The sequence below is a fragment of the Montipora capricornis genome, chromosome 8 (assembly GCF_036669925.1).
Source record: "Montipora capricornis isolate CH-2021 chromosome 8, ASM3666992v2, whole genome shotgun sequence".
NCBI classification, from domain to species: domain Eukaryota; kingdom Metazoa; phylum Cnidaria; class Anthozoa; order Scleractinia; family Acroporidae; genus Montipora; species Montipora capricornis.
The window spans coordinates 47,432,937-47,460,069 of record NC_090890.1 but is presented as its reverse complement, the minus strand read 5'-3'; the positions used below and the strand labels follow the sequence as shown (position 1 = coordinate 47,460,069).

Here is a 27,133-nt window from a genome sequence, read left to right as displayed (position 1 = left end):
TAATTACTTGAATGCAACAAGAGGTTTCCCAAGAGAGGAAATGCGAAGCATTTCAAAGGTTAATGCCATGAAACGTGGTAGGTTGAAAACTCAAAGGAATTATGACACCAAAAATCGACTCTAAAAGTCTCGGCGCTTTCGAAGAGTTTTCGTCGGCGCTTTCAGGGATGACATGCAAGTTCAAGACACGGCATAACTTTCCTGAATGAGTGAAGAATCCATTTCTAACCGTCCTCATTCTTTCATTTGACAATAAATTCTCATTTCAGATGCGTGCGAAGAAAGGCTTGGACGCTGCTAACAATGAACTGGAAATCAACTTGGACAACGCTTTGAAGGTAAAATGACGCTGTTTTCCACGCCCATTGCTTGCCTAGCTGGTAACCTTTCTGTTCTGTTCGCAGTACAGAACAGTAACTCTTTTAGGCGACAACATTCCAATTCAAGTGGACTTGATTAATAAACGATAAGTTTGACAAAGAACAATTTGTTGTACTTGGCATGCCCTAAACGAGGGATTTGGGCCGCGAAACTAGGTAGTCAACAGAATCAATATTTGTGTTTATTTCATCGTAATAGCCAAGCGCTTTTGCCTTGGGGTACGAAAAAACAAGAATAAAGGACAAGGATGGGAGGGGTGAATAATGCTATCTTCGTAAGGAAGATTTTTAGTTTATCCCTTTTCTTTCCTTTGTAGGCCAACGGAGAATTCCAGAAGAACTTGAAGAAACTGCAACAGCAAGTAAAGGTCAGTGTCTTGGGTTTTCCTTGGGAAGGTCCGTATCCTGATTCAGTTTCCGAAATAAGGTGGATTTTTCTGAACAAGGGAAAGGGTGATAGGAGAAAAAGGTTTTGTCATCGGCAACAACCGCTGGAATTCGGAAAGAGTTCTTATTCACGGGTGCCTTCCACTGATCACAACCACAGTCTCCAAACCTTTCAATGGAGAAAGTCGTTGCATCAGGAATACTGCAAATTTTGACCGGATTGGGAAATCTGTAAATAGCCGATCAAGTGGCCTCATAATTGGATCGATTTTTTTTTTCAAATTTTGTTCGTAAAGAGTATAGAAGAGTCTCTAAGCATTTTAAGGCCGCCAATATAAGAGTTCTGCCTGCCTTTAGGTGTGGATTCGTAAGATTAAATTTTCGAAAAATCTGGTTTTCATTCCAAAACGCGCGTTTGGATTTCCTCCAAGAAAACGCAGTAGGCAAGTGTTCGTAAGTCGGTGAATCTGTTGCACGCCAGGGCCGCAAAATTCTTGCAAAAATGAGGACTGTTTAGCTCAAGTGTTCAGTTTTTTTTTTTCTGTGCTGTTTGTAGGATTTACAGATGATGGTGGACGATGAGCAACGTGGTCGAGACGATGCCCGCGAAGCGGCGTCGAAGGCGGAGCGCCGCGTGGGTGAAATCCAATCAGAATTAGAGGATCTGCGCAACCAACTAGAACAGGTAAATTTTGCACTGTGCCTCGGAAGTGCAGGTCATTTTAGTTTTACCGTTTACTCGCTATGCAACTTAACCTTAACCCAGAACTTTCTTTTAAACAACACAAATCAAAGCTTCCTGGCAAAAAATGTTTGCCAAGCATGCATAATTAAGTTACAAACAACGGAGATAAACTTTCAAAAACTGTTTGGCTGAACTGTTTTCAAAAAAATCCAATCTCAATCCATTTTAATCTTGTTCAATTTTTGCCCATCTCTGCTTCTTTTTGTATTTGCTGATTCATTCCAACCTTCCTTCTTTGAGCGTAGACTTTCACCAAACTAGAGGAGTCTTTGCCAAACGTATACCTTTGGTGCCGCTCTTGGACAGGCCATATGATTTTGAAAGAGAACTTTTGAATTTCATTTCGGGATTTTGGGCCGCGATTTTTAGTGTTTAGTTATTCATTCACTTAATTGCTTTTGTGTTTGTTTACCTTTCCCCAATCTTTTTAAATAAGAATTGTTGCTTTCACAAATGTTTTCTTTTACGGCTCCACTTGCTGCTATTGCTACCCCGGATACCTCGTAAGCCATTTTAGTTAAATTCCATCAATTCACTTCAGCAAAATACGAGGGTACGAGTATAAAAGTAAACTAGAGGTGGTTGTTGATGTATCAAACAGAAGCATCAAAAGTACGTGGGATCCTCGGGTGACAGAGTTTTTATTCAAGCTAACAATTTGATGTCAGTTTTTCATGCGTCTGACCTGTTATTGTTCATGAATTTCGTCATAACATTGTCAAAGTAGCTTTTTACCACAATTGCTTGTAATCTCGCAATCTGATTGGCTAGTTTGCCGTTGTCGATGAGAGTCTAGACAACGCTGTACGCGACATGCTCGCGTCAATTTGTCACGCAATGTAATAAACAATTAGGAACGCCCATTTTGAGAAATAAACCAATCATATTGCGACAAAGTTATAGACAACGCTTGCTCTTTCTTCGTGTCATGATTTTGGTCACGCTCTGAAATAAAAAACTTTCCTTAAATTCATGTGTTCATTCATGTTCATTCTCCGTTTGAAGCCCAACTTTTATGTTTGTATAACCCCAGGCCGAGCGTCTCCGAAAGCAGATGGACCATGAGCGACAAGAGGCGATGGATAACTTGACGCAAGCCACAAATGCGAACAATGCATTGGTTCAAGCAAAGAAAAAACTGGAAGGTTCTATTGCCACCTTGCAAGAAGAGGCAGAAGATCTGGAGAACGAAGCTAAAAATGCCGACGACCGGGCTAAAAAAGCTGCGATTGAGGTAAACTCAAACCTCCATAAAGTCATTCCGGTCGTTTGTTTGTTTTCAAATTCATTTACGACTTGTCCAAATGCATGATCTGATTGGCTAAGTGCACTCATGCGAATCACCCGGGAAACATGTCAGCTATTTTGGTAATTTTGTGTTACACGAAATCCAGTCACGGTGAGCAATGACTTTTGGGCGAATGTGGGCCTTCAAGTTACCAGCTTGACAACCTGTAAGGACAACGTTTGTTTCCACAAATTTCTTTACCATTGGTCTAATTTGTTGAATTTCATCTCATCACCGAGAAAACCTCTTCAAAGCATAGTTTGTCGACAAAGTGCACCGAAACTTAAATGTTTTTCTTCACAAAGGTGAATGTTTCAACTAGTAACAAACATGTTTCACTCTTTTCGCCTCGTCATTTCGCTTTCTTTATGAACTGCATGTACAAGGTTCATAGTGCAGTATTAGTAATCGAACACGGTGGGAATCAGCTGTTTAACATAGGACTCCCTCGCTAAACTGCACTTCACTCGTTCATTTTGTTTAAGCCTTTAAGCCCCGAGGGGTTCCCCATTGACGAGTAAAATCGTCTGGCGTTAGACAGAAAGGGTTAAGATATCTATATATCAGAAAGGGTTAAGATATCTATATATCAGAAAGGGTTAAGATATCTATATATTCCACGATTTTCTGTCGTAGAACTGTGACACACTACTTACCTTGTAATCAACAGTTCCAGCGTATGCAACAAGAGCTGGCTCAATCCCAGGATCGCTACAACAATGCAGACCGCGGCCGCCAATCAGCCGAGCGTCGAGTCAAAGAACTAGAACTTAAACTTGAAGAGCTCGAGGCCCAAGGAGGCAAGGCACTTAAGAATCAAATCAAGAAACTGGAGCAACGGGTAAGAAAGTCGAGAAATGAGAGGCAGAGAGAAAGAGAAGCGTGGCGTTTAGGGAAAACTGAGCAAACGCCAGATTAAAATTTGCTGCTCAGCTGTCGAAAACGGTTAATGAAATAACTCGTATCTCTAGTTGTCATCGTTTTCTCAGGCCTTACTTGTATGTTACGTTTCGCCTTCTGTCCATTTCAACTGCGAGTGCGAATCAAAAAGGCGCCCGGAAACGACGAAATATTGTTGCCGAAGCAAATGTTTCCCCGTTCGCGTCCCCAGGAGATTTTTTGCGGAAGCAAAATTTGCTTCCTCAGCAAATGTTTCCTCGTTTGCGCGCCCAGGAAACATTTCGGGGAAACAATGTTTCCTCGTTTTCGGGCGCCTTAAGGGCCACAAATGAAACTGCAAAAATCTAGGAGCTGCAACTTGCAACGCCCTTAGTAAAAAGCGAGGTTAGTAAAGATGCCTGCTGTTTCTTCAAGAGGCTTCAAGATCTACAATGGGAACGTTGGCGAAAATGTTACCTCAAAATATAACTTTGCACCATCGTAAGTCTTTCGTGATTATTAAATCTCGTTCATGTCACATAGTATGGGTGAATTATCCTAAAAATAAATTGGTAAGAGTGGTTTCAGAGTGAAAATATAAAATGAGAGATCCTCGATTTCATGCTCACGTTGCCGTTTCACGCCGTTGCGAGAGCGGTTTTTAAAAACAAATACCAGAGTAATTACTTCGACCAATCAGCACGTGCAAACAGCCAAATGAACCAATCCAAAATCGTAGCATTTCCATGTAACTTGCTCAAAGCGCGGGAAAAGTCGCGCGTGCAAGTAGTGATTGGTTTTGGTTTGCTTTTCATTGTTTCAGTGGTTAATAAACTGGCGCGAGATTTTTAACCCAGTCATCAAGCGAAGCAGTTGCAGTCGCATAATTACTTTCGATAGTTATTTGAAAACTGCTCTATGCAGAGTACGTGCAGCATGAATTTTTTTTCGTGTTTTAACGTCCCTGTAGCCTTCGTCGTTTGTTAAACTCGCTTTTAAAATTATCGGGCTGTAGTGTAAAATTTGGGCCCGCTAATTTGGACGATTACTGCTCGCGTTCTATCTGAGATGTCATTAACTCAGAGCGAAGTTTTCAGCTATCGCGCAAGTTATGAAAAGGGAGAAAGAAACTATTAAAAATGAGATACCTTTGGTAGTCAGTTTTATTTCAAACATCCGCCTCCGTTTGTCCTTGCGCGCAAATACGAAACCTTCACGGACAAACGTCAAAGCCTTTTCCCAATGTGATAGCTGTACTTGTATATGGCAGTCCTCTCAGTTTTACTGGATGGATTGCAATCAGCTGTTAAACAAATCCTCTTGCTTATAGAGTGGTTTTCAATTGAGTTTCGAAAGTAATTAGTGAATTACTTTGGTTTATGATTACGTCACTCAGTGATTGGTTGAAAGTCCTCGCGCCATTTTTTTCAACCAATCAGAAGTGAAACCAAAACCAATCGTGGCTCGCGCGTGCACATTTTCCTGCGCTTTGTGTGGGCTATGTGTAATTACTTCGAGTTTTGATTGGTTTACTGGATTGTTTCCGTCCTTTTTGATTGGCCAAAGTAATTACTTTGGTTTTGGTTTTACGACACTTATTTGAAAACCGCTCTAACCGCGCGCTTTTGAACAAACAATTCTTTTACCTGGCAACTTACCTTGTGTCGTGTCATTTGTACCAGTGCAGGGAGTTGGAAGTGGACCTCGACAACGAGACCAGACGCAGTTCAGAGGTGCAAAAGAACTCCAAGAAATTAGAAAGGCGTATGAAAGATATGGCACAGCAACAGGAGGAAGACCAGAAAAACCTACAGCACAGCAAGGACCAGATAGACCGTCTCAACAAGAAGATCAAAGCTACCAAAAACAACCAGGAAGAAGCGGTAAGAACTTTTGCTTTTTTCGCGGGTGGCTCTTTTCCCTTTTTTACGCTCGTGTGGCTCGCGAGACACGAGTCAGCAAGCTTCGAGAACGTTCTTTACCTCGCTCTTAAACACAGGCGCTGAGTTCCCAAGGGATCTGGTTGCTTTTGTTTCCAGCAAGAAGGCCTGTTTGTAGGCTGAAATGCATCGTTCAACCAAGTCGTTTTTCTCGCTTTTCAATCGATCGCAACGAGTAATTGAGCTGCCTAAAATAACTCGCATATCCCTCTGCCATGTTTATCACGGACCCAGTTCTGACTCCTAAAAGAGCGAATGCTTTCAATGCCGTTGTCTCGAGGCCCTTTTCAGGGTGCTTTGCGCGTCCCGAAATTCCTTCTTTATCTAAAAAGACGTTTCATTGCAGGGATTGTTTCAGTTTTAAATTCTTTTTTGGTTATAAGCAAAAAAGGCAAGGCCAGCATTTCAGAATAAGGGGATTGTACGCGAAACCTTGTCATTCAATCCCCACTGGCGGTGACTGGAGGATACTTGTAAAAAATTCGAGTGCTCGTTTGCGGGAGTCGATTCGTATCCTAATATTTGGTACATTTTAATATTGACAAAAGCAGTCTCGACTATCCTTAAGACTTTTCGGAGCTTTTGGAAAACAGGTCTCCGGGAGCAATATTGTGACCTTTCTTTCATGAGGCACGCAGGCTTTCCACCGCGCTTCCCATTAAAACTCACTGCTTTTTTATTATTATTTCTTTAGGAGACCCTTTGTGCTCAGTACCTCGCCAAATCGCGTAAGCTGCAGAAAGACTTGGAGGACGCTGAGGACCGAGCAGAGACCGCCGAGAGCGCTCTGAACAAGGCACGCAGCCGCGCCCGTGCCAGCGGGGGTGGTGGAGCAGTTGGCAGGCAGACGTCAAGAGAGGTCTCTAGACTTTACTCACCCACGCATTATAAATATTCTTCCTATCCAGCAGGGTTAAATTCACTAATTTCCCCTTCTCCTGTTGACTTGACGTAGGAGTATTCTTATCTTCATAATAAAAACATCGTCACCATCATTTCACTTCAATTATGCCGGGAAAGTCATTTCGCCCATGCTGTTTGATCTCGAGCGACATTCCTGCGGCATTATGTCCATACTTTTGTCTCAACTGTGGATTCTTGTCCTTCTTTTAAGGCTTGAACAACGGAAAGTCAGTTCGCCCTATTCCTTTACTTTAACGGAATCAGTTAGAATCATTGTTTCCATACTTCTGTGTTAACTGTGGACATTCTTGTCCTTCTCTTTGAGGCTTGAACTTCGGAAAGTCAATTCTCTCAATTTCTTTATTTTGCCTGAGTCAGTTTGTCCCAGTATTAGGAAAAAGTTATGACATCCTTCAACCGCGGTCGTTATCTTTTGGTTTCCTTCTTAAATTCTTTGTTTTTTATATACGCTTTCATCTTAATCTTAAAACTCTGGTTTTGTGCGGTTTCTGCCGTTTGTTGGTCTTTCTTTACTGGTGCTATGGGAAACCGATGCGGGCAAAAAGCGTCCTTACCGATTACTCCTCAGTTCTCCCTAACGGGGATACTGGGAAAAACCCCGTCGGTACCACTGTTAATGGCGATAACACCGACTTAATCCAAGAAAAAAAAAATTATTAAGCGCAAAACAAGCTTTTTCTTTTACCACTGTTTCGTGGAATAAAGTGTGAGTTAGTTTCAATGAATTTTCGTGTGTTGGTGCCAGTTATTGTTAGGTGTCGCAGTCTGTACATCGAACAAAATAACGTTAACAGCCAGTTGTGGCAATATATTTAAATAAAGGTAATCTTTGTTGACGGATCATTGATTTACTTTACATAATTAAATCAAGAATCAAAGAGGCGCTAATTGAGTAGCTTCCGAAGATCAATCAATACCTATATGGTGCCGCAGTATCGCAAGTTCAGCTCGAAGGACGAAATTGGCACAAAAATCGCTCAATTTGTGACGGAAAAGCAATTGGCTGCTTGAACAAGACTAAAACTTGATTGGCATAGTTAACTGTTCTTGTGCAATGAAGCATTGGTTACAAAACAAATCCCTTTCAAAAGAATGTTCTTAAGGTAAATATGACCTCTTCACCGAACCTCCCAGTTGGCCTGTCTCATTCCTGCAGAACATTGGCACATTGCCTTCATAAACCCTCACTCCCTCCCCTTATATTTGACCTCCCTTTGTCAACTTACAGCGATTTAATGAAGCTTGATGGTCCATTGACGAATTCGTTGTTTGCTTTAGGGTGTCGCCATTGTACGAGTGTTTACTCAGCACTGTTGCAAACTGGCTCCCACTGGGAGCCGAATCAAGCCTTTCGCGCTGCCTTTGCTTTCCTCAAGCTCCCTCTCTTTGGTTACTTTACATTCTCACAGAAATTGGCTCACGACTTACCTTTTGCTTTGCTCATTGCATCAGCATTTTTTAAGGCTCCTTCCTCTTTGCTCTTTGTCCGTTTTTTGATTGACGTGTGTCATTTAGTTTTCATTCTTTGGTGAACTCTGTCAACGTCGCTGAAAACCACTGTACTTAACAACGACTGCGCATGGACTTGATCACGAATCCCATTTACCGATGTTTTAATTTCAGTCGTGTTCATAATCATGGGAGGTGGAAAATAGTCGTAATCCGCTTAACCCGAGGACTTTGCTGGTCTCGAACACTGCACTAAATTAAGCGCAACAAGAGGGGGCACGCTTGACAGCAGATTCTTTGCGCTCCCAGCCTGCTTTGACCACCAATTGTAGTAATTGCTTTGTCTTTCATTTACGCTTCGAGGATTGCCTGCTGCATCCTGCATTCGTCACGCAAACTCGGCTCTTTTCGTCGACCTTGTCTCGACTTCGTCACGGTTCTCATAATTTCACAATCACGTAAAGCTAAATCTTAACGCCACCGTAATAATTCTTTCGGGAAGTACCAATTATGTTCACTTTTGACCTCAGTGGCTTGTACTTGTACCTTTTTTTTAGCTCACAAATCCTTCTTTCAGTGATTAATTTTCCTTTATCAACAACTTTGATGAAACGAAATTTTGGTTATTTTAACACTTACTAACAGACGTCGCTTGTCTGTTTGTCTACCACATCTCATTGTGGCACTTTCTCTTTTTTCTTCCAGTGTTCGCCGGTCTCGCACCTCATTTCCAATCACTGATCCATCATTTAAATTTGCTTTCCATGCCCCATTAATATTTATCTTTAACTTAACTTTAACCAGTACTTGTATTAATTCGGCATACTTTATGCCACAGAGAGTGCGCAGTCCAACTCCCGCAGGCGGTGAAGATTAAACAGAGTTCTGAGGTAACTGATGCATCGTCAGTCGCTGAATCACGTCAACCCGTACCAACGTACTTAAACGCACTCCTTTACGATCTCAAAGACCTTCCATTGTGTCATTTCGCACACACAGCTCGCCCAGTAAGGTCTCGCCAAGTGAGTCATTACGCCCCCAGAGAGACATTTCGCTCCTCGCAGCCATGGAACTCGTATCTCAAGTGTTCCATTTCTCGTACGGGTCAATGAAACACATTTCCACGAACACTCGTAACTCCATCCTCACGGTTCGTCGATTCTGTACCTTCTGGCTTGCACTCCTCACTCAAATCGCCTTCTGCAGCCTTATTCCGCTAACGATCAGTCGTTCCATCGTATGTTCTCATCGTCCTTTACTTCCCTGGCTCCATGTAACACTTAAAAACGTAAATCTTTATTTCTGAGAAAAGTTGCTGAACCTTTCCATTGTTTGTAGCTGGGCGGGTATTTTCGGACAATCTCTCGAACCACAGTCTAATTTACGAACTTACAAAGTAGTTCTAAAGGTGAATTTGGAATTCCACTGCACACTTCTCTGTCTTCTTGCATTTGCACACTCGAACGTTCTTGACAGCTATAACGTAAAAACTGTTTGGTTATAACCACGGAATCTTTTGTTAAGTATTAAAACTGGTTTGCCGTATGGTCGACTGGTCTTAAAAATTTGTACAGCGATAAATGGCCTTTCCAGTGAATGTTGCCGTTTGACGCCACCCTATCAGTGGGTCATGCTATCCTGCTGTTAATAATGCGGGAGCTGTTTCTGTTCTGGGGGGCTACTTCTCTTAAGGGGTAGTTTATGAGACAGACGCAGGAGAGGGGACATAGAAGTGTGCAAACGGGAAGGATGCCTTGTCCTCATTCAGTTTGTTTCTAACGTAGCTGATTTGGCACTTTGTGGATAGGTAACCTTAAAAGGCTTTCCACAGCCCATAGGCTCGAGCACTCCTTGCAAAGGGGTAAGCAAGTCTGTGTGCCTTCACTCGTTTAAATATTGTTGTAGGTGTGTTGGAACCGCGAGCGACCATTAGTTGCCGGTTTAAAATCAGACGAAAAATCTGGCGCAGTCCTAGGACCTCTAAAGCCCAGCTTTGAAACGTCGTAGTGAAGAGCACAAAAGTGCCCGCTCAGTAGCTTTCGTCAAAGTGGTCGCACTTAAGCGTTTACCCCACAGGCTCGAAATTAAGAACTACCTTGTACCGCACAATACACAGCGCTACAGGAAAGTACTTGTTCAGTCGATCACATTTGAGTTCTCGCATTTCATTCAATCGTAGAGGTTTCATCCACCTTGCACTTCCCGGTCGCATCAATTTGTTTTTCGGAAGTTCAGAGCAAAGCTTTTTGTAGCGAAAAAGTCTAGAATGCAATTAATTCTCAAACCAGTTGGACCTATCTTGAGTTCATTTCTTTATTAAGACATAAAGAGCACATAGTATCTTTTCAGACATAATGGTCACATTAACTTGTTTTTAGAAAGCTACGAGTGAAGCTTTCTCTAGGGGTATAGTCTGCAATGCGTTTGATTGCCAAGTCATTGAAGCCCATCTTGTGTTCATTTGTTTGTTTGTTTGTTTGTTTGATTTATTTACTTCAGTTTTCTTTACTTTTTGCAGTCTTCCTTCAACCGAGGCCTCTCCTCCACTGGACGAAGCCACTCATCTACATCAATGGACGATAGCATGGAAGCGTAGAATCAATTGACTCAAATTTATCACTAGGATTAAATGGGTTTCAAGTTTGAAATGATTAAAGGACAAATATATATATAGTCCTATAGGTTTCAATTCTTTATATTCCTTATTCAATGCTATTTTTATATAAACTTTTCATGGACGTAGATTATTTTTGCAGTTTACTGAGCTGGAACTTGAAAGTATTTTTCTACAAATATATAAAATGTGAAACTTTCACAAGATAGAACACTTTTTTGATCTTCTGGTTTTGAAGAGCTAGTTTTTCCTGGCTTGTAGCTGTTATTTCGAGTTTGTCTACCAAAAAAAAATACTGCAGTGATTAAACATCTGCATAATCAACAATTTGGCTGTTGTCTTTTTCCTAAACTCCTTGATGTTTAAAAAAACCGAATCGGTTATCGCGTGGATCCCAATACTTGAGTTTGCTCCCATTTCTGTGAACGCGCTGCTCGCGAGCAGACGCGTGAGCGACTCTGTGACTCAGTGGAAATTCGCGGGAATATTACGTGTCACACCTTACCATTCTTTCTCACGTTTGACTGACGTTTGTTACGAATGATTTTTTCGCTTCTCAATCCAATTACGTAACCCATAAGCCCACGCGGTTCGAGTGACGTTGGAGGGACTGCGTGCCATATAGATTTATGGCTAGATCCCATCCTCTTATTCAGTGCATATGAATTATGCCTCGTTCTCCAAAGGATGCTGCTAAAACAATACAGTATTTAGTGGCCGGGTATTCTAGAGACTAGAACTCGGCTATTCCTGAAAAAAGCCCAGCAGGGGGGTCTTCGCATATAAAGGGTGGAGATGCTCGTCGGAAATTTTGAATTAGGCCCTTAGAGGAGACCAATCTGGGCGTGACCCAAGCATTTTTGACCCCGAAAATAGACCATATTTAAAACGTATTAAAGATATATTTTTATATGTCTTCGCGCACAATCCTAAAGGAGACCTTCACGGCTACATATGATGGAGTTTTGCCCAGAACACCTTAAGTGAGACCAAAGTCCGAAATTTACAACCCTAAGCGAGACTACAAGCATCCCTATCCTTTTCATGTGGGAGTTTCCCCCGGCGGGGTATAAGTCAAAACACATTTGCAGCATTTCGACTTCGAATCGCCAGGCCTCGTCATCCAAAGACAGGAGCTGACAGGAGCGGGTCCCCTGCAATACAGAAATTCAGGCCGAATTTTGCATTTTACCAAAAATTAGAGAACCTTGCTCATTTTAGCTCATTCAGTTGCCAGTTATATACCGAGCGACTATCGAGAGACCCGTTTTCATGCTTTGATGAAGTTCATTTTATTCTCCTCTGAAAATCACTTAACTGCCATATGTTTCAACCGTGATCGACATGTGATGAAATGACAGGGACATGTGCTGTGCTTTGCTTCTGAAATGAGATTAATAATCTGTGCTCACTTTATCTTCTCTGCTTTCTGACTCGATAAATAAACATATTCTATGAAAGATCATGCGAATTAACTCAAGTTCTATGTTATTATGAAAAATGCCACTCGGAAACGATTTTTTTAAAAGTATAAACGATATTTCAAAACGCCGGTAATGGCATGAAGATAAGCTTTGAAAGTTAACTGTATCATATTACTGAGTAAACAGTGATCCTCAAGGCCGGCATCTTACGCAAAAGCTTTGAAACTTTCTGATCAATAATATGGGTTTGTCAACAGCCAAGAAAAAACTCAGATTTAGTTGTTTAATAAATTATATTTTTTTAATTTAAGAGAGTGTTTAATATGTATAAATTTTAGTTAAACTTGTAAGAAACGATCTTAGAGAACTATCTATGGTTTGACATGTTTCAAGTGACATGGAAAGCCATCTAACCGCATATATTTTTGTTGTCCCCTGCCAGTTCGGCTTCACACAGTCCGGAAACGTTCCGGATGAAAGCATATTAAGAATGCAAAGTGTGCGACATTTCTGATTGGCTCGGCAATGCGTATGAGTGACGTCTACCAAACAATACCTTTTGGCCTTCCCACAACCTCGTCTCTCCAGCATTGCCCTCTTTCTTCTCTTGCATAATCAATGTTCCGTGTCTTCTTTCTCTTTACATTACTTCTAGCTTCTCTCTGATTCTTCTGATCTTTGAGCAAAATCAATGATAAAAATAAATCCCCAGAGTGTGTCTTTGCTGGCAAGGCAGTTGTGTGAGACCGTATATTCCATCCCGTGCCGTTTCCTGCCGAAGTTCTTCTTTGTGCCTGTTTGCCGAGCTGACAAACGATAATACAAATTGCAGTGCAACATGCATTTCAAAGCGCTTATGATCGTTATGCGGGGCTTGGACAGCGATTTGGGAGAAGAAAGACGAAGAAGAGAACACAAGGATTGTTACACCAGAGTTCCTGGATACGAGGTAATTTTTTTTTTTGGCTTTTCGTTCGCGGTATTTTATTGCAGCTGATTTCGTGTCAAAGCATCTTGTACATTTAGCAGTTTAAACACAATGTTTTTTCTCATTTGCATTTTAATTCAGTAGACATCCAGTTGATTTTCAATCTTTCAGAATTTTTCAGGCAGGTGCCTTTAACTTAAAATTTCGCTTTGCTTCAGCCAGCGTTTTCCTCGGAGAGGTGCGCCTACATTCGTTTCTCGAATTTCCAATGTCATCGGTTTTCAAATCGTTTGTTTTGGTATGAGATTGAACAGTTGAGAGCATTTTGATTTTTTGCGTCCGTAAAAGTGCAATCATTTTGAGGGAGTTGAAAAATTTTTATTTCACTTGCGAAACATATTAATATCGCTGCTGCGATAAGCCGATAAGAATCTTCGAAAATACTCTCTTTGCTGTTGCAACGAGGTTTCTTGGCAAACAGAGTAGCATTGTTCCTGCTCCACTGAGCAATTTTCAATGAATATTTAAAGCACTCAGTGTAAAGTGCAGGAACGACCAAAGTTGTTCCGTGCTTGTTTTTTAATTAACTTGAAAAGAAAATTATTTTTTCAAGTCCCTATTGAAGTGACCTCGTGTCGTTCCCAAAATTGATGCCCTCCCTCAGATCGTGATGGATTTGGTGCTATCGTTTTTAATGCTCATTAGCCATTCCTGCATAACTACAAGATTCGCAAAGGTCAAGGGATAGAGCAAACAAAACACGTGCGGACTACAGATTCACAATTCCAAAGCAATTGTAAAGAGTTCAGCGGTTAAAACAGACAGTTGGTTTCAGGGTAACAAACACTGATGATTTGTTTCAAGTCATTTTCGCTTCATCGATGCATCAACGAATTTTTAGAATAAATTAGACTCACGCAGCTTGGGTTAGAAGCGTGTAGGTTCAATTTTCTGTTTCTAACCTTTTTTTGAGTCACTTGTAATTAACTTTTGTCTGTAAAAGTAACGGAAAATACACAATTGTTACTTACCCTTTTTTTTGAGCAAATGCATGTGTTATATGATCTCATTGTGTCTTATGCACAAACAAGCTTCTATTTTTCTCGTAGCTGAGGAAGCTATTTTTCCAAGATTTTTAAGTCTTTCGGACGTCGTCTGCCTTTGAGAGGTAGCAATACTTCACTCTTCAGTAACAAATCTAAAATCTTGCTTGAAGCGATATGCCACCCGTTGAGTTGAAAATGTGCAGGAAACTAACCCCTTCAAAAATTGCGTTACCAACGGTGACTTCGTTGTAACACGATTGGATTAGAGGATTTTCTCTGTCATATCAAGTCGTTTGTTCGTTATGCAAAGAGCATGCCTGCAGCGACCTTTTCGTTCTTTGCATGAGCAAGACTTTTCAGTAAAGACTTCATTTATCCAAACTTGGTTTTCTCAAGAATATAAACTGTCATAGATTTCCGGTTCATTTTAGAGAGGTTTCAGTTTTCTTCAAAAAATCGGGTGCCATTCATTTGGGCGAAAATTTAGGTTTGAATATGTTACATTTCCATGTCCCATCTGTGTTTGGCCATTTCGGTGCACTGGTCTCCTCATATTCTTTCTGAACCAAATGGATCGCAAAATCCTACCCACAGTGAAATGCAATAATATTATTGATAAGAAACATTTCCGGTTATCGAAACATTTCGGAAAGCAACTGATCGATCACCTTAAACCTAAAAGTAAAATTGCCGAAGTACAGAAAATCAGTGTTTTGTTTCATTCAAAACTCAAATTCCGGAAATTTCGGCCAAACGGATCGCGGGTCTCTTGGGAAACTATCTTTTGCTGGGCTAATCGGAATGAGTATTACGGCGAACTCACAATATTTGCAGTGAGTGTTGATACGATGAAAACTCAGGAATGAAGCTACAGGGTAAACCCATCTTGACCTGCGAATTTAATCTTGTTGCACAATCAGTTATCTCACGTAGGGAGCAATAAAAGGTCACTAAACAAACTAAATTTGACCTAAGAAAGAGTCTGGTCCGTGAAGGTTTTTTTTTTAATCGCGAAAAGCTCGTATGAAGCGTGTGAGATTCCAACTTTCACAATAACAACTGGAAACAACTAACTCAATAGCGATATTTCTTATTTACAAACATTGATGTGCCAACCACGGAACAAAAGAAGTCATTGTTTCAACAGTCAATTAGGTTCTGGTTGGCATATTAATAACGATGGGTGACACCAGGAGAAAGATCCCTACTTTGAATAACGTGTGTAGACGCCGCGGTGGGTTTCAATTTTGTGTGTGCAAAAACGATCACCCTCAGTGTTTCATGTAAAAACACATATCACTTAAACCGTATTCAACACTGGTGGGCTCAACTGAGAAAACGGAAATATAAACGAAGATGCAAAACAAACTTGTTTCTGTTTTTATCACTACTTACACCCGCCGGGGGTGTAGCTCAGTGGTAGAGCGTCCGCTTTGCATGCGGAAGGTCCGGGGTTCGAAACCCCGCACCTCCATGTGCCAATTTTTGTCGGCTGAAATCAGACGGGTTATTTTCTTTTGGCTGTAAATTTGCATCAGTCTAAGAATGCAAGAGAACAAAACCGGGTTTTAGTTTCGCTAAAACTATAAGACATAATTATTTTCTTTTTCTAAAGGTTTGTGAAGCTGGTGGCGAAATAACGGAACAAAGCTATCACCAGAGAGCAGATCCCGATTGTGGATCAGAAGGACCACAAGAAAGTGGTACTCAGGTATATTGATAACATGACGCAGTTGATTTAGATTGCCTTCGGATTGCCCTTCGGATCCCCCTTCGGATCCCCCAAAGTCTGGGGTCTTTGCTACGATCCCTTTCTGACATTGAATTCAGTTCGCTCTAGCCGCCATGTTAGATGTATGACCCACATTTATTCCTCTCCCCAATCTTCCTCTACTTCATAAGTTCATACATGTCCAATACGCCTACATAATGAGATTCCTGGTACGTCACAATAGACATCACAAAGTGTCACAAAGTGTCCCTCTCTTTAAGTCTCGCAAAACTGTTACTAATTTTTTAAGGATTAAGGTTGGGAGACACTTTGTGATGTCTATTGTGAAGTGCCATGAATCTCATTATGTCGGAGTATTGGACAACCCTCCATAAGTTCAAGATGGCGGCTAAACTCGTCTGCACCGCAGGCTAAGCACTAGGGAACTTAAGCACGCGCGTTTTTGAGAGGCGGACGGCAACCGAAAGTGAGCTGTTTTCCCTTTTAACGTTTCTTCACTCAAACACATTTACAAAGCTAAGTATATTTTCTCCATTAAAAAGTAATAGTATAAAAACATGGTAGACACCAATGTCCTGTCATTCGATGTGTTCTCTTCCGTTTGCCGTCTGCGTCTCAAAAACGCGCGTGCTTAAGCTCCCTACTGCGCTTCTTTCAGAACGGTCTCTTCGGGACGAGAATACAAATACCCGAAAGGCTGGTCCAGATGTTTTTCCCGTGCGCACAGCGAAAATATTCGAGGAAGGAGTAGTCTGGATTTTCGTACCTTGGGGGTTCTCCTTTTGTCCCTTAATACCCTCTCTGTCGTTGCCGAGAAAAGGAAGGGCAAAGTGTAGAAGAAGCTGTTGACGAGAAAAGGTGTTGTTGTTCAATGCGGTTTTGAAAAATAACATGCTACATTATCTCGGGATCCTCAGCAAGATGCAACCTTTAACACAATCGTAGAGGCATCTTTCCGCAAGAATGGGAGAATTAAAAACACTAGTTTTTTTGCGCATCAATCTCTTACGTCTTTGGAACTCTCTGAATTAAATATCTTTATCTGTAGATCCATATGAGTATGTGTGTGCAGAACAGTATTTTCTTTCTTTCTTCATTATTTTCATTAGTTTTGTTCTTTCTTTTATGTCAGCAGGACTACAAAATTTGGCTGATATTTCGACTTGGCATCTTGAGCGGCATGTTCTTTGTTTTGTTTGCTGTGCTAATGATTGCAGGTAAACAGTTTTGATTGTCATATGTAATATTTGATTTAACGAATTCAAAGTCAATTCATCTGTACTGCTCTATCGAAGGATTTCAAAGTCTGACTTACTGTGGGGATCTTCGATCAAATTTAACTTTCATATGTGCTCTGTATTTTGACCAAAGAGTTTTTTGAGAACACTGAAACTTTCCATTTCTTCTTCCTTGCAAAAACTCACCTCCGTCTTTATCATTTTGATTTCACTGAGATTTAAAATCCAACACATTACACTTTACACACGGAGTTTAGCGGATCGTTTAGGGAAAAAATGAAACATAACCCCGATTAACTTTGACAGCGCCCATGTAGGGGGTGTCACGCAACACTTCCCTGCAGAGTCTTGCGTGACGCTCAAAATAACGGCAGCCCAATAGACTACTGACCTTACAAACGTGGACAGGGACACTCTACTATTGAGCAAATGATCCAGCCAAAGTAAAGTGTACAATGTCTTCAGCACCTAAACAATTCATTTATGACACCACATTGAGTTGGAATGAGCTTAAAATACTTTTTCTCTCTTACGGTCTAACACAGCTTTTAAAGCCGACAAGGACATCCAATGGGAGCCTGCATTCCGTATGTACCGAGGACTCTTCTTGTTCATTCTGGAATTTTTTCTGTTCGGAATCAATCTGTATGGCTGGCAAGCTGTGGGGATAAATCATGCTCACATATGCGACTTTAAAAACCTTCTTTGTCCTCTTCGAACTTTAGAGGTACGTTAAATCATTCATTGGAAGCAGACGTTTATAACTTGAAGCAGACATTAGATAACAGAGAAGAGGCTGATCGAACGGTAAAGGATATATTATCTAAAGCTAATATATAGAACGGCACTCTTGTCATTGGCGTGCGAACGAATTTACCACTTGCTCTACTCAGATGAGATTTTTCGGCTATTAAACGATCCAGAAATGCGCCCTTTTATCCAAACATTTGCCCTTCAGCCTGTGCATTGCGGCGACTCGCCGAGTTGGCAGTCTGAAACAACAGAATGTCTACATTTACATTTTCCAGCCCTCGGCAAAGTTCTTTTTTGACCTATGGCTGTTTCTGCTTAGATAGCCTCGTACACCACAAGCCTTTTAAGAGACATCACTGCCAATACAAGCCGGCCACTTCTTCTGGAGAGAACAGGACAGCCACGACACCGGGAATTTCATATGGGTTCTTTAACCAGTCCCACAGGGAACTTATGAACATGGAAAATATATTTGTGAGACGGGGCCTACAGTTTATAGAAGACTTGAAAGGCTATAACCATTTGCAGAAGAAATTACAAAGGCAGCACTTTCTCCTCGGTTAGATCCTCGGTGTTGATTCGGTCGGGGTTCGAACCCGCGACCTCCCGCATGACAGCCCGATACTCATCCACCTGTGTGCGCAGATTAGAACAGAAATAATTAACCTTAACAAACATAAGACTATTTCAAAATCTTATTTGTTTCTCACCAGTGCTTTCTTTTCAACAGCTGGCGATCTTTTTTGCCGTTGTCTGGGGTGCAAGTGCCGTAGTTTTCCTTTTCTCTGATCAGTTTGGAATTTCTCTTTACACGCATCCACTGGCTTTGGCGTGCTTTTTCTTAATATTCCTCATCAACACGTTGAACGTTTGTTTTAGACAATGCAGATTCTGGCTTCTCAAAGCTCTGGTGAGTGTCGTGCTTATCGTTTTTAAGATTCTCTTTTCATAACTTGTCCTTTATATATATATTTGTAAAGTAACTCTCTAGCAATTTTCGTGAATGGAGCAAAGAAGTGGAAAATAAGATGAAAGAGGTGCGGGTTACGTCCCTTACATCAGCCGTGTCCCTTACATCACGGGCGCGTAGCTAGACGCCTTCACGCTTAAAAACCTGAAAACTTCATATTTTGGTCATACTCCTCTAATAACTTTCCCCAATAGGGAAAGGAGATGGATTAATTTTGTGGCGTTCGTAGCTGAAGTGAATGTCAGCTTTAGTTCTGCGTTGGATAATTACGTTTAGTGAATGGCTTAAAACCTCACTCCGCGTTCTCAGGCAATCAGAGGTAAAAGGAAAACCACCAGTGATCGGAATGCACTGGTGTTTGGAACCTGACTAGTTCTTTTGCGTGTTTGGGTCGAAAATGTTTTTTTTCTCGCACACCACTGGGGCCCGGGTGAAGGTCAGGTGACCTTTGGCGGGCAGTTGTTTATATGCAGCGGTATATGGCGGTCGGCTTGGAATAGCTACCAATGGAATGCGAAAAATTAGCGAGACCAACGTTTGACTTGCTTGATGAAGACAACTATGTTTAAAAAATGCTGTCGTTTTTGTGAAGCTTTTAGAGTTGACTTTTTTTTGTTGAGAAGTATTTATCTGTGTTCGTTTTTCAGTGGAGAGTGTTGACTGCACCATTCCATCACGTAGCATTCGCTGACTTCTGGCTGGCAGATCAGCTTAACAGTCTTGTGGTTGCTATTTTGGACATGGAGTATTTGTCATGTTTTTACGCGCTAGATTTTTATTCTGTTCAAGGTAAGAAAGCCATGCCGGGAACTGTGACTCGTCACATTCTTCTCGAGCATCCAACATTTTATCCAATATTGTACCGATGAACATCCTTCATTTCATATTCCGGGCAAACCTTCAGTGTTCGGGGAAGGCTGAATTTGACCCTTGCCATGGTGAGGTTGGGAATTTCAACCCGAAATGTAAGGTGTCGAGTGTCCTTTGTCCGTCGGATGCCTAAGTCGCACGACATAGAGGAATTTACATGCTCGTAATGAAAAAGGTACAGAAGCATGGAGGTATTTTTAAAGGTATTCGTAACTAGTAGAGAGTGTCAAATTTTAGAAGAATTTAGATTTCACTGCTACAATTATCAACAACGAGTTAAGGTGCCTTTCTGGGCGTTGATATGAGATTAGGGAAGGATTACCAGAAGAGAGGAATGAGGGCGATGTTGAATATTCATATTAATCTTGCCCTGCCTTGATAGTAGCGCAAGTCTTGTTAACTTCGTTTGATTCTTTTAAACTTCAAATACACATTAATGAAATTGTACTTGACAAAAGAACATAATGAGAGAGAGGAAGAAAAGATATCAAAACTCATCAGAGCGCGAAAATTTTGCACAGTATTGTGTAGTAGCGCCTCGAAGTGATTGGCGTTTTAAATTTGCGGTTGAGCGCAGTTGATGTCCAGCTAACGACTATGGAAACAGAATTTCGTTAATATTTCATCCTTATATTCCAGTCTTATTCTCCATTGTTCCTCAGATTCCCAGCATAAATCACACCAGTTGCGTATTTTTGTCAACTGCGCTTTTGTGTCACCCGTGAAGTCTTTTTTAAGTTGTGCGCTTGAGGTATCTTTTCCCACGCCTACGTTACACCGTTTTTATTCATTCCTTCAGGGAATGTATTTCTTACGCTTTTGCGTGCAAGTAAGAAATCGCTCTTTGGAAGAGGACATGGTTACACGTTGTCTGTTGATACCAATATTATATGCAGTGTGAACACATGATTTCAGTTCTCTTTTTTCTCCTTTTCTTAGATCGTAGTCAATGTGGTAGCAAACTTTACGGACTCCGCCCATTGCTGGCTTGTCTTCCTGCTTGGTGGCGCTTTGCACAGAGTCTGCGCAGATATAATGATACAAAGCAGAAGTTTCCTCACCTGGCCAATGCTGGAAAATACTCCACAACATTTTTTGTCGTTTTCTTCTCCACAGTGGCAACAACAAACAAAGGTATAATTTTACGGCGAAGAGTGTTGCTCTTATTCGTGGCAACTCTACGTCCCTTTTAAGTGTCAGTGGCTTAGGAAAGTAACGACTGCCGTGAATCGATGGAGTAGTTTTCGTGGCTAGGGAACTCACTTCCCCGAAGAGGTTGGATCAGTATTTGGGGAATGCAGGAAGATCAATTAGACATGGAATCTCAATTCCGTAGCCGCTACTCTATCTTATATTTAGCATCGCATTTCCGGCAAACGTCCATTGTCGGACTAAAATTTGCGTTTTGTCAAAAATGAAAGGATTTTTGGCTGGTATTAGCTTATTTCTTGCCTGTAGGAGCCCATAACCTGGAGTATACAACTCGAATACTACGTCAATGTAATGGCATTCTCACAGATCAAGCTATTTTTATACGAGCTCTTCAAATAAGATTTGGCTTGCTCGAGTGATCATACTCAATCCCAAGGGAAATGATTTCTCATGCAAGACAGTTGTGATTGGCTGGTAAGGTCTGGTTTCGCGGGAAAATCAATCTAAAAATACATCGGTCTGTAAAAACGCCGTTCCACAAATACAATGAAGTTGCGAGGTCCTTGTCATGGGTCTCTGTTGGGTGTCATATACAGATATTGAGTATCTAAGTTAGATTTTACGACAAGCAATATCCTGCCTTTTCTTGTTTGCCGTTTCACAAAAACGTGGTTGCGAGATCTTCTTATTTCGACTTTCCCCACACGAGATCATTCGTCCAATGATAACAAAATTAGGGAAACAACGACAAACGACGAAGTCGACGGGAACGTAAACAGCAGAAAACAATCGGTTTAGTGAGCAAAAACAATGCTTCTTAACTCTCTGCACGTTGTTCCGATGGTAATCCTTTCAATTCTCCCGCCAAACATCCTCACCGTTCAAACCGATTTTTTTCCGGGAAATTTTGGCGCACACTTTTTTAAGACGAAGGACGTACGTGGAGGGCCGGAATGCGGAGTTATTAGAATGACGTGAAGACATAATTTCTCATGCATTTGGTAGACGGCTAGCTCTCGCTGGAATACACCAATTTCGATATATTAAAAATAAGTCCTAAACAAAAGGCATCATCTCAAGGCTCTGGGGAATAATTTTAAACTGATACAAATCCCTCCCATTTATTCCCCAGAGCCTCGAGATGATGCCTTTTGTTTAGGACTGAATTTTAATATATCGAAAGTGGAGGATCCCAGCTAATTTGAGGAAAAATATTTTGCATCAAAAATAAAAGTTTCATCCTTTGTACTAAGACAGTTGTTACCTTTTTTGTCAACAGAAAGAACAGGAAAGCAAGAGGTGGATTTCTACTTTTTCTCGTGGATCTTCTCGTCGTTTGTAAGCACCTGTTATACTTACATCTGGGACGTCAAGATGGATTGGGGATTGATGGATCCGAATCATGGATTCTTGAGATCAAAGCTCTTATTTAAACCGTTGGTACGTAATTAACAGCTCCGATGATCCAAAGGGGAATTTTCAAGTTCTTCATTCGAAAACACTGGGAACTTCCAGGGTCCGGTTACTCGAAGCCTTATTAGAGCTAACCGTGGGTTAAGAGCTATCAAAACCTATAGTTTTCCATGGTATTTAACGCTGGTTAGGGCTAACCATACATTGAGCAACCCGGGTCAGATTGTTAAATCTCTTCCATGCTTTGTTACGTTCAACACATAACTAAATTAAAACATCTGATTCAGAAAACAACAGTAATTTGTTCTTAGCAGAAACCCATAAGGGTTGAAACGTGTAACGGCCCCTTAAAGTGCTGGGAAACAAGCTTCTGAATATTCAATTTGCTAAGTACCATATTTGGAACAACAACAGAGAAACATTCAACCAATCAGTTCGCAAGAATACCGTGGCGCAATACCACCAGTGTTCTCGCGCGAAATTAACTGGAGCGAGGGGTTTCCAAATATGGCACTGAAATATTCGGAAGCTGTGAACGCGCGTTACACGTTTCAACTCTTATGGGTTTCTTTTCTTAATTAATTCCCTAAGAGTTTTCGTCTTTTTTTTTTCTTTTAAGGGTTTCTACTACTTCGCACTAGTGAGCGATCTGTTCCTCAGATTGTCCTGGATTCTGACAGTGTCAGTTGGCGAAGCAGGACTGTTTCATTCCGAAGTTTTGACGGCGTTGTTAGCTGTGCTCGAAGTGTTCAGGTAAATACAAACTATATTCCTTTAGCCTACAACAGACTATCCAACGGGTTTTTTCGGAGGGGGGGAGGGGAGGGTCTGCTTCGATTTGCTCTTGAATGGGGTACCGTCAAAGCTAAGTGATTGTGCTCTGGCTTTCTTTTCGTCGCACAAAACATTTTTAGATTTTTTCAGTGAAAACAAATTCTTCCCTAGTATGATTTATAATGCTTAAAATCCTTTGAAATCCATTTGAATTTGGATAAGGACTTTAAACCGTAGGCCCTGTCTCACAAATATCTTCTATGTTGACCCAACTTGTCGATCGACAATGTTTGCTGGAAGTCAGAGCGAGTTTCAATCGAGGTCAATCGAGTGTCGTAAAACCAAAACCAAAGTAATTACTTTGGCCAATCAAAAAGGATGGAGACAATCCAGTAAACCAATCAAACTCGAAGTAATTACACGTAGCCGACACAAAGCGCGGGAAAATGTGCACGCGCGAGCCACGATTGGTTTTGGTTTAACTTCTGATTGGTTGAAAAAATGGCGCGAGAACTTTGAACCAATCACTGAGTGAAGTAATCATAGTGTGGTTTTTTGAAATGAGTGTCGTAAAACCAAAACCAAAGTAATTACTTTGGCCAATCAAAAAGGACGGAGACAATCCAGTAAACCAATCAAAACTCGAAGTAATTACACATGGCCGACACAAAGCGCGGGAACATGTGCACGCGCGAGTCATGACTGGTTTTGGTTTCACTTCTGATTGGGTGAAAAAATGGCAGTGAGAACTTTGAACCAATCACTGAGTGAAGTAATGCAAAACCAAAGTAATTATCTAATTACTTTCGACACTCAATTGAAAACCACTCTAAACCAAAGTAATTACCTAATTAATCCCGGTCAGAGAATTGTTTGTTTAAAAGTGCGCGGTTAGAGCGGCTTTTAAATGAGTGTCGTAAAACCAAAACCAAAGTAATTACTTTGGCCAATCAAAAAGGATGGAGACAATCCAGTAAACCAATCAAACTCGAAGTAATTACACGTAGCCGACACAAAGCGCGGGAAAATGTACACGCGCGAGCCACAATTGGTTTGGGTTTCACTTCTAATTGGTTAAAAAAGTGGCGCGAGAACTTTCAACCAATCACTGACTGAAGTAATGCAAAATCAAAGCAATTCGCTAATTACTTTCGACACTCAATTGAAAACCGCTCTGAGACCGACTTTAACATTTCCTCAGGCGCTTCATATGGAATTTTCTACGCGTGGAAAACGAGCATCTGAGCCGCCTCAAAGGAGTAGCAGACCACAGCCAAGAGGAATTGAGGGAATACGACGAAGATGCTGTTTCGGAGGAGAGCGAATAAGTAATCGGGACAACGAAAGTTGACGAAGATTTACGAAGGCAGAATTACAAATCAAGCATCGGGACTGGTTCTGATCTTGCAGGGAGTGTCACGAGTCTTTTGTTCCCAGAGTTACAAAATTAAAAACAAACAAACGAACAAGCAAACACACTGATACGAAAGTAAACAAATCTATACGTTATCGGTTAGAAGTTTCATTTTGGTTATTAGAGATATCTTGCAAATAAAAACCGCCAATATTGAAAGAGCATCATTAAAAATGAAAAAAATTAATGAACAAAAGAATGTTGAATATTAAAGATAGCAAAAGATCTGCATTTAAAAGTGATGATGAAGGCACGATATCACATGAATTGGAGCATTGATTTGCATGCTTTCTAACCAGCGCTCCCACCTTGTTGGTGAATCGAAAATATTCACTAGATCAGAAAGAAGGCTCGTTTAGGTTATTGAAGATCTCAAATTGAAAGAAAACAATACAAGCTGTACTGAGGAAAAAACGACTAAGAGTTCATTATTTCTGAGACAAAAGGGACTTAAAGATCTACAACGGCAGGTCGATCATGAAAACGTCACCTCAGAATGTAACTTTTTCGCGATTAGTCTATCTCCTTAGGCTCGATTTCCGCCGCTCACTCGAGTTCGGGTATCCTCCCCGAGAAGAGACGGTCGAGATTTCGGGAGTGAGCGCTGGCTTATTTCCCGAAACAGCGGCTGGTAATCGAGCCTACCATCTCCTTCGCGATGTACAATGTTGTGCGAGCGGTTTCAGAGTAAAAATAGAGAATGGAAGATTAACCTATTTGTACGTGTTGTCGTCAAAACCTCAAATTTGGTCATTTCACATCGTTGTTATGCAGAGTACGGCAAAGGTGTGCGCTAAAATTCGTGCCGCACGCGCAACACGATTTTTTTTCCTCTTTTAACCAATGCCATTAGTTGCGGTAGCATTAGGGAGTTAAACACTATTGTTATATTCCTAGACTTTCACTCAACAAAACGAGCACTGTGATTGGTTGATTCTTGGTCACGTGCCCCTAATCAAATTTAATGAATCCCGACCGGAATACAATTCCGCAGTTGTTGCCCACTCCGGATGTTTTGCTGCGATTTTTGAAGGAAAAGTCTAAATATAACAAAGCACTTAATGTATGGTCCCTCGGGAAAACAAAACTAATGTATCCCTTGGGACCACACATAAGTGTATAGTTTTAACTGATCAAGTTCTATTGTTCGGTGTTCCCCTAGGGATTCAAAACACCATAGAGTTAACACTAGAGTAGTATCAACACCAGTGTTACACTGTGTTTCTCTCAAGTGCCACCCCAACCATTGCTGTTTTGTGGCTTTATCATTCACGACCCCCTCGTCTATCTTAAAGTCCCTTTATTACTGCTTCAACTGCTGTTGAAGAAAGTACGTTCATACTGTGTATGAGTTAATTAAGAGCTGTTTCAGCTGTTTCACAAATAAAGCTTGAATTTTCAATTAATATGAGTTTGCTTTGTTTTGTTAATGGGCTTATATAATCAAGCAATCCTCACAGGGCAAGGAATTGTATCATTTAGCGCAGTTTGGCTGTTAACCTCTGCACTTGTGGAATTACCTTACGTACAAGTTTGTGATGAACTCTGTACGGCTACAATCCTGGTCTAATTCAGAGAGAGTTGACACTTATTCCATGCGCGTTTCTAACTCTTTGGCACCGTATCTATCGGCATAACAACGCAAACAATCCCCCTATCCCCATCGCACTCAATCCAATGTCGTCCTGGAATAAGCGCAAATAACCAAGACGTGTCTCAACATTTTTTTCTGGGGGGAGGGGAACCGTATAATAAGATTACTTCTTGAAAATTGTTTTTCTTAACGTGTTGACAAGGACGTTAAGAATGTCTCGACATTTTCTGTCCAAGATTGTACTCCCAAGGGATAACTAACAGAATGAGCAACACGATCACTACTTAAGCATACACTTCATAGGTACAGATCCTTAAAATTTCCTAGGCACTACTTGCTAGCTCATCGCTGACTTTTAAATATGCTATTCACTAGCGACGCAATTAATACAGAAGGACAAGCAAAACAAGCCGACGCATTAGCTATAGCTTGTCGATAATTGGTGTCTTATGTCCTAACAAAAGTCATTGAAAACCAAGACGCTACTGGGTTTGAATATGGTGAAAACCAGGCAAAATATTTATACTTAATCGACTTCGGTGACTTTTATGGTCCGGCAATGAAACAAATTAGCAAACAAGTCTTAAGATGATTCCCTTGTTTTGCACCGCGCATCTCATACTGCGCATAACAATGCGACTTCGAAGATGGCGGCCTTTCTCGCTGGCCATCTGAAGAGAGACAAGAAAGGCCCGCTTTTGCTGTTCAAAAGCTTTTAAGCGTAATCATGTCAACTCTTCTCGGTTAAGAAGTTGTTGTCCTTTTTCGAAAAGTGATTATTTTGAAGCCGAAATTGCCTCTTTGCCGTCCATTTGTTGTCGTGATGCGAAGAAACGAGCACGGTGACCCCCCATTTTTAATTATTTTATTTGCACGTACTAGGTATACGGAAAACTTATTTTAAAGTGAAAACAAATTTGGATAGTAGAAGTTGTAGTATTTACATATAAATGACGTGAAACTGCATTTGGAGCCAGACACTGAGGGCAAGGTGATGACTGTTGCCACCAATTTGCTTACATTTACTATTTGCAAGTTTGATCAAATGAAATCACTTTACTAAAAGATTATAGCCCTGATACAGAAGTGGGCTCAAGTTTTCAGTAATATTCGGTAGCTTTTGCTATTTCAAAACAAGTTTTCCAGTTGATCAAGTTTCGAACGCTTCTCGCGTAATTCGGTAAAAAACGTTTAGAATAAAGGTCATGTAGCGCGAAAA

General features: G+C 41.0%; 2 protein-coding genes and 1 non-coding gene across 5 annotated transcripts in view; all 3 read left to right on the top strand.

Annotated features, from left to right (window-relative positions):
• The window catches only part of LOC138060282 (myosin heavy chain, striated muscle-like), a 55,761-nt gene extending 44,828 nt beyond the window's left edge, over nt 1-10,933 (top strand). Inside the window, exons 41-49 of one of the 2 annotated variants that reach the window (XM_068906024.1) lie at nt 270-338; nt 698-748; nt 1,324-1,452; nt 2,546-2,746; nt 3,471-3,641; nt 5,362-5,562; nt 6,314-6,478; nt 8,831-8,882; nt 10,511-10,933. In XM_068906024.1, the coding sequence (XP_068762125.1) occupies nt 270-338; nt 698-748; nt 1,324-1,452; nt 2,546-2,746; nt 3,471-3,641; nt 5,362-5,562; nt 6,314-6,478; nt 8,831-8,869 (1,026 nt within the window). In that variant the 3' untranslated portion in view covers nt 8,870-8,882; nt 10,511-10,933. The remainder of the gene's footprint in view (nt 1-269; nt 339-697; nt 749-1,323; nt 1,453-2,545; nt 2,747-3,470; nt 3,642-5,361; nt 5,563-6,313; nt 6,479-8,830; nt 8,883-10,510) is intronic. The other variant, XM_068906023.1, reaches the window with a different exon arrangement.
• A 1,686-nt stretch (nt 10,934-12,619) lies between these two features.
• LOC138059174 (solute carrier family 53 member 1-like) lies at nt 12,620-25,726 on the top strand. 2 transcript variants are annotated; one of them, XM_068904707.1, is made up of 10 exons: nt 12,620-12,979; nt 15,620-15,715; nt 16,869-16,953; nt 17,520-17,701; nt 18,458-18,637; nt 19,345-19,486; nt 20,507-20,701; nt 21,999-22,159; nt 22,752-22,885; nt 24,108-25,726. In XM_068904707.1, exons 1-10 carry the CDS (start codon nt 12,869-12,871, stop codon nt 24,232-24,234), a joined length of 1,413 nt encoding a protein of 470 aa, XP_068760808.1. In that variant the 5' UTR covers nt 12,620-12,868; the 3' UTR covers nt 24,235-25,726. The 2 variants fall into 2 exon arrangements, with proteins under 2 accessions (XP_068760808.1, XP_068760809.1); XM_068904708.1 differs by having other exon boundaries at nt 12,732-12,979; nt 16,872-16,953.
• On the top strand, nt 15,407-15,478 carry Trnaa-ugc (transfer RNA alanine (anticodon UGC)). The gene has a single exon. It is a non-coding gene; the product is annotated as a tRNA-Ala (tRNA).
• Nucleotides 25,727-27,133: the final 1,407 nt, after the last annotated feature.

Excerpts from the sequence above, each read along its gene's own strand:
- LOC138059174 (XM_068904707.1), top strand. The coding sequence starts at position 12,869 with ATGCATTTCAAAGCGCTTATGATCGTTATGCGGGGCTTGGACAGCGAT. Across the intron at positions 16,954-17,519 it reads TGCTGTGCTAATGATTGCAG|CTTTTAAAGCCGACAAGGAC; the intron begins GTAAACAGTTTT and ends GGTCTAACACAG. Across the intron at positions 22,886-24,107 it reads GCTGTGCTCGAAGTGTTCAG|GCGCTTCATATGGAATTTTC; the intron begins GTAAATACAAAC and ends ACATTTCCTCAG.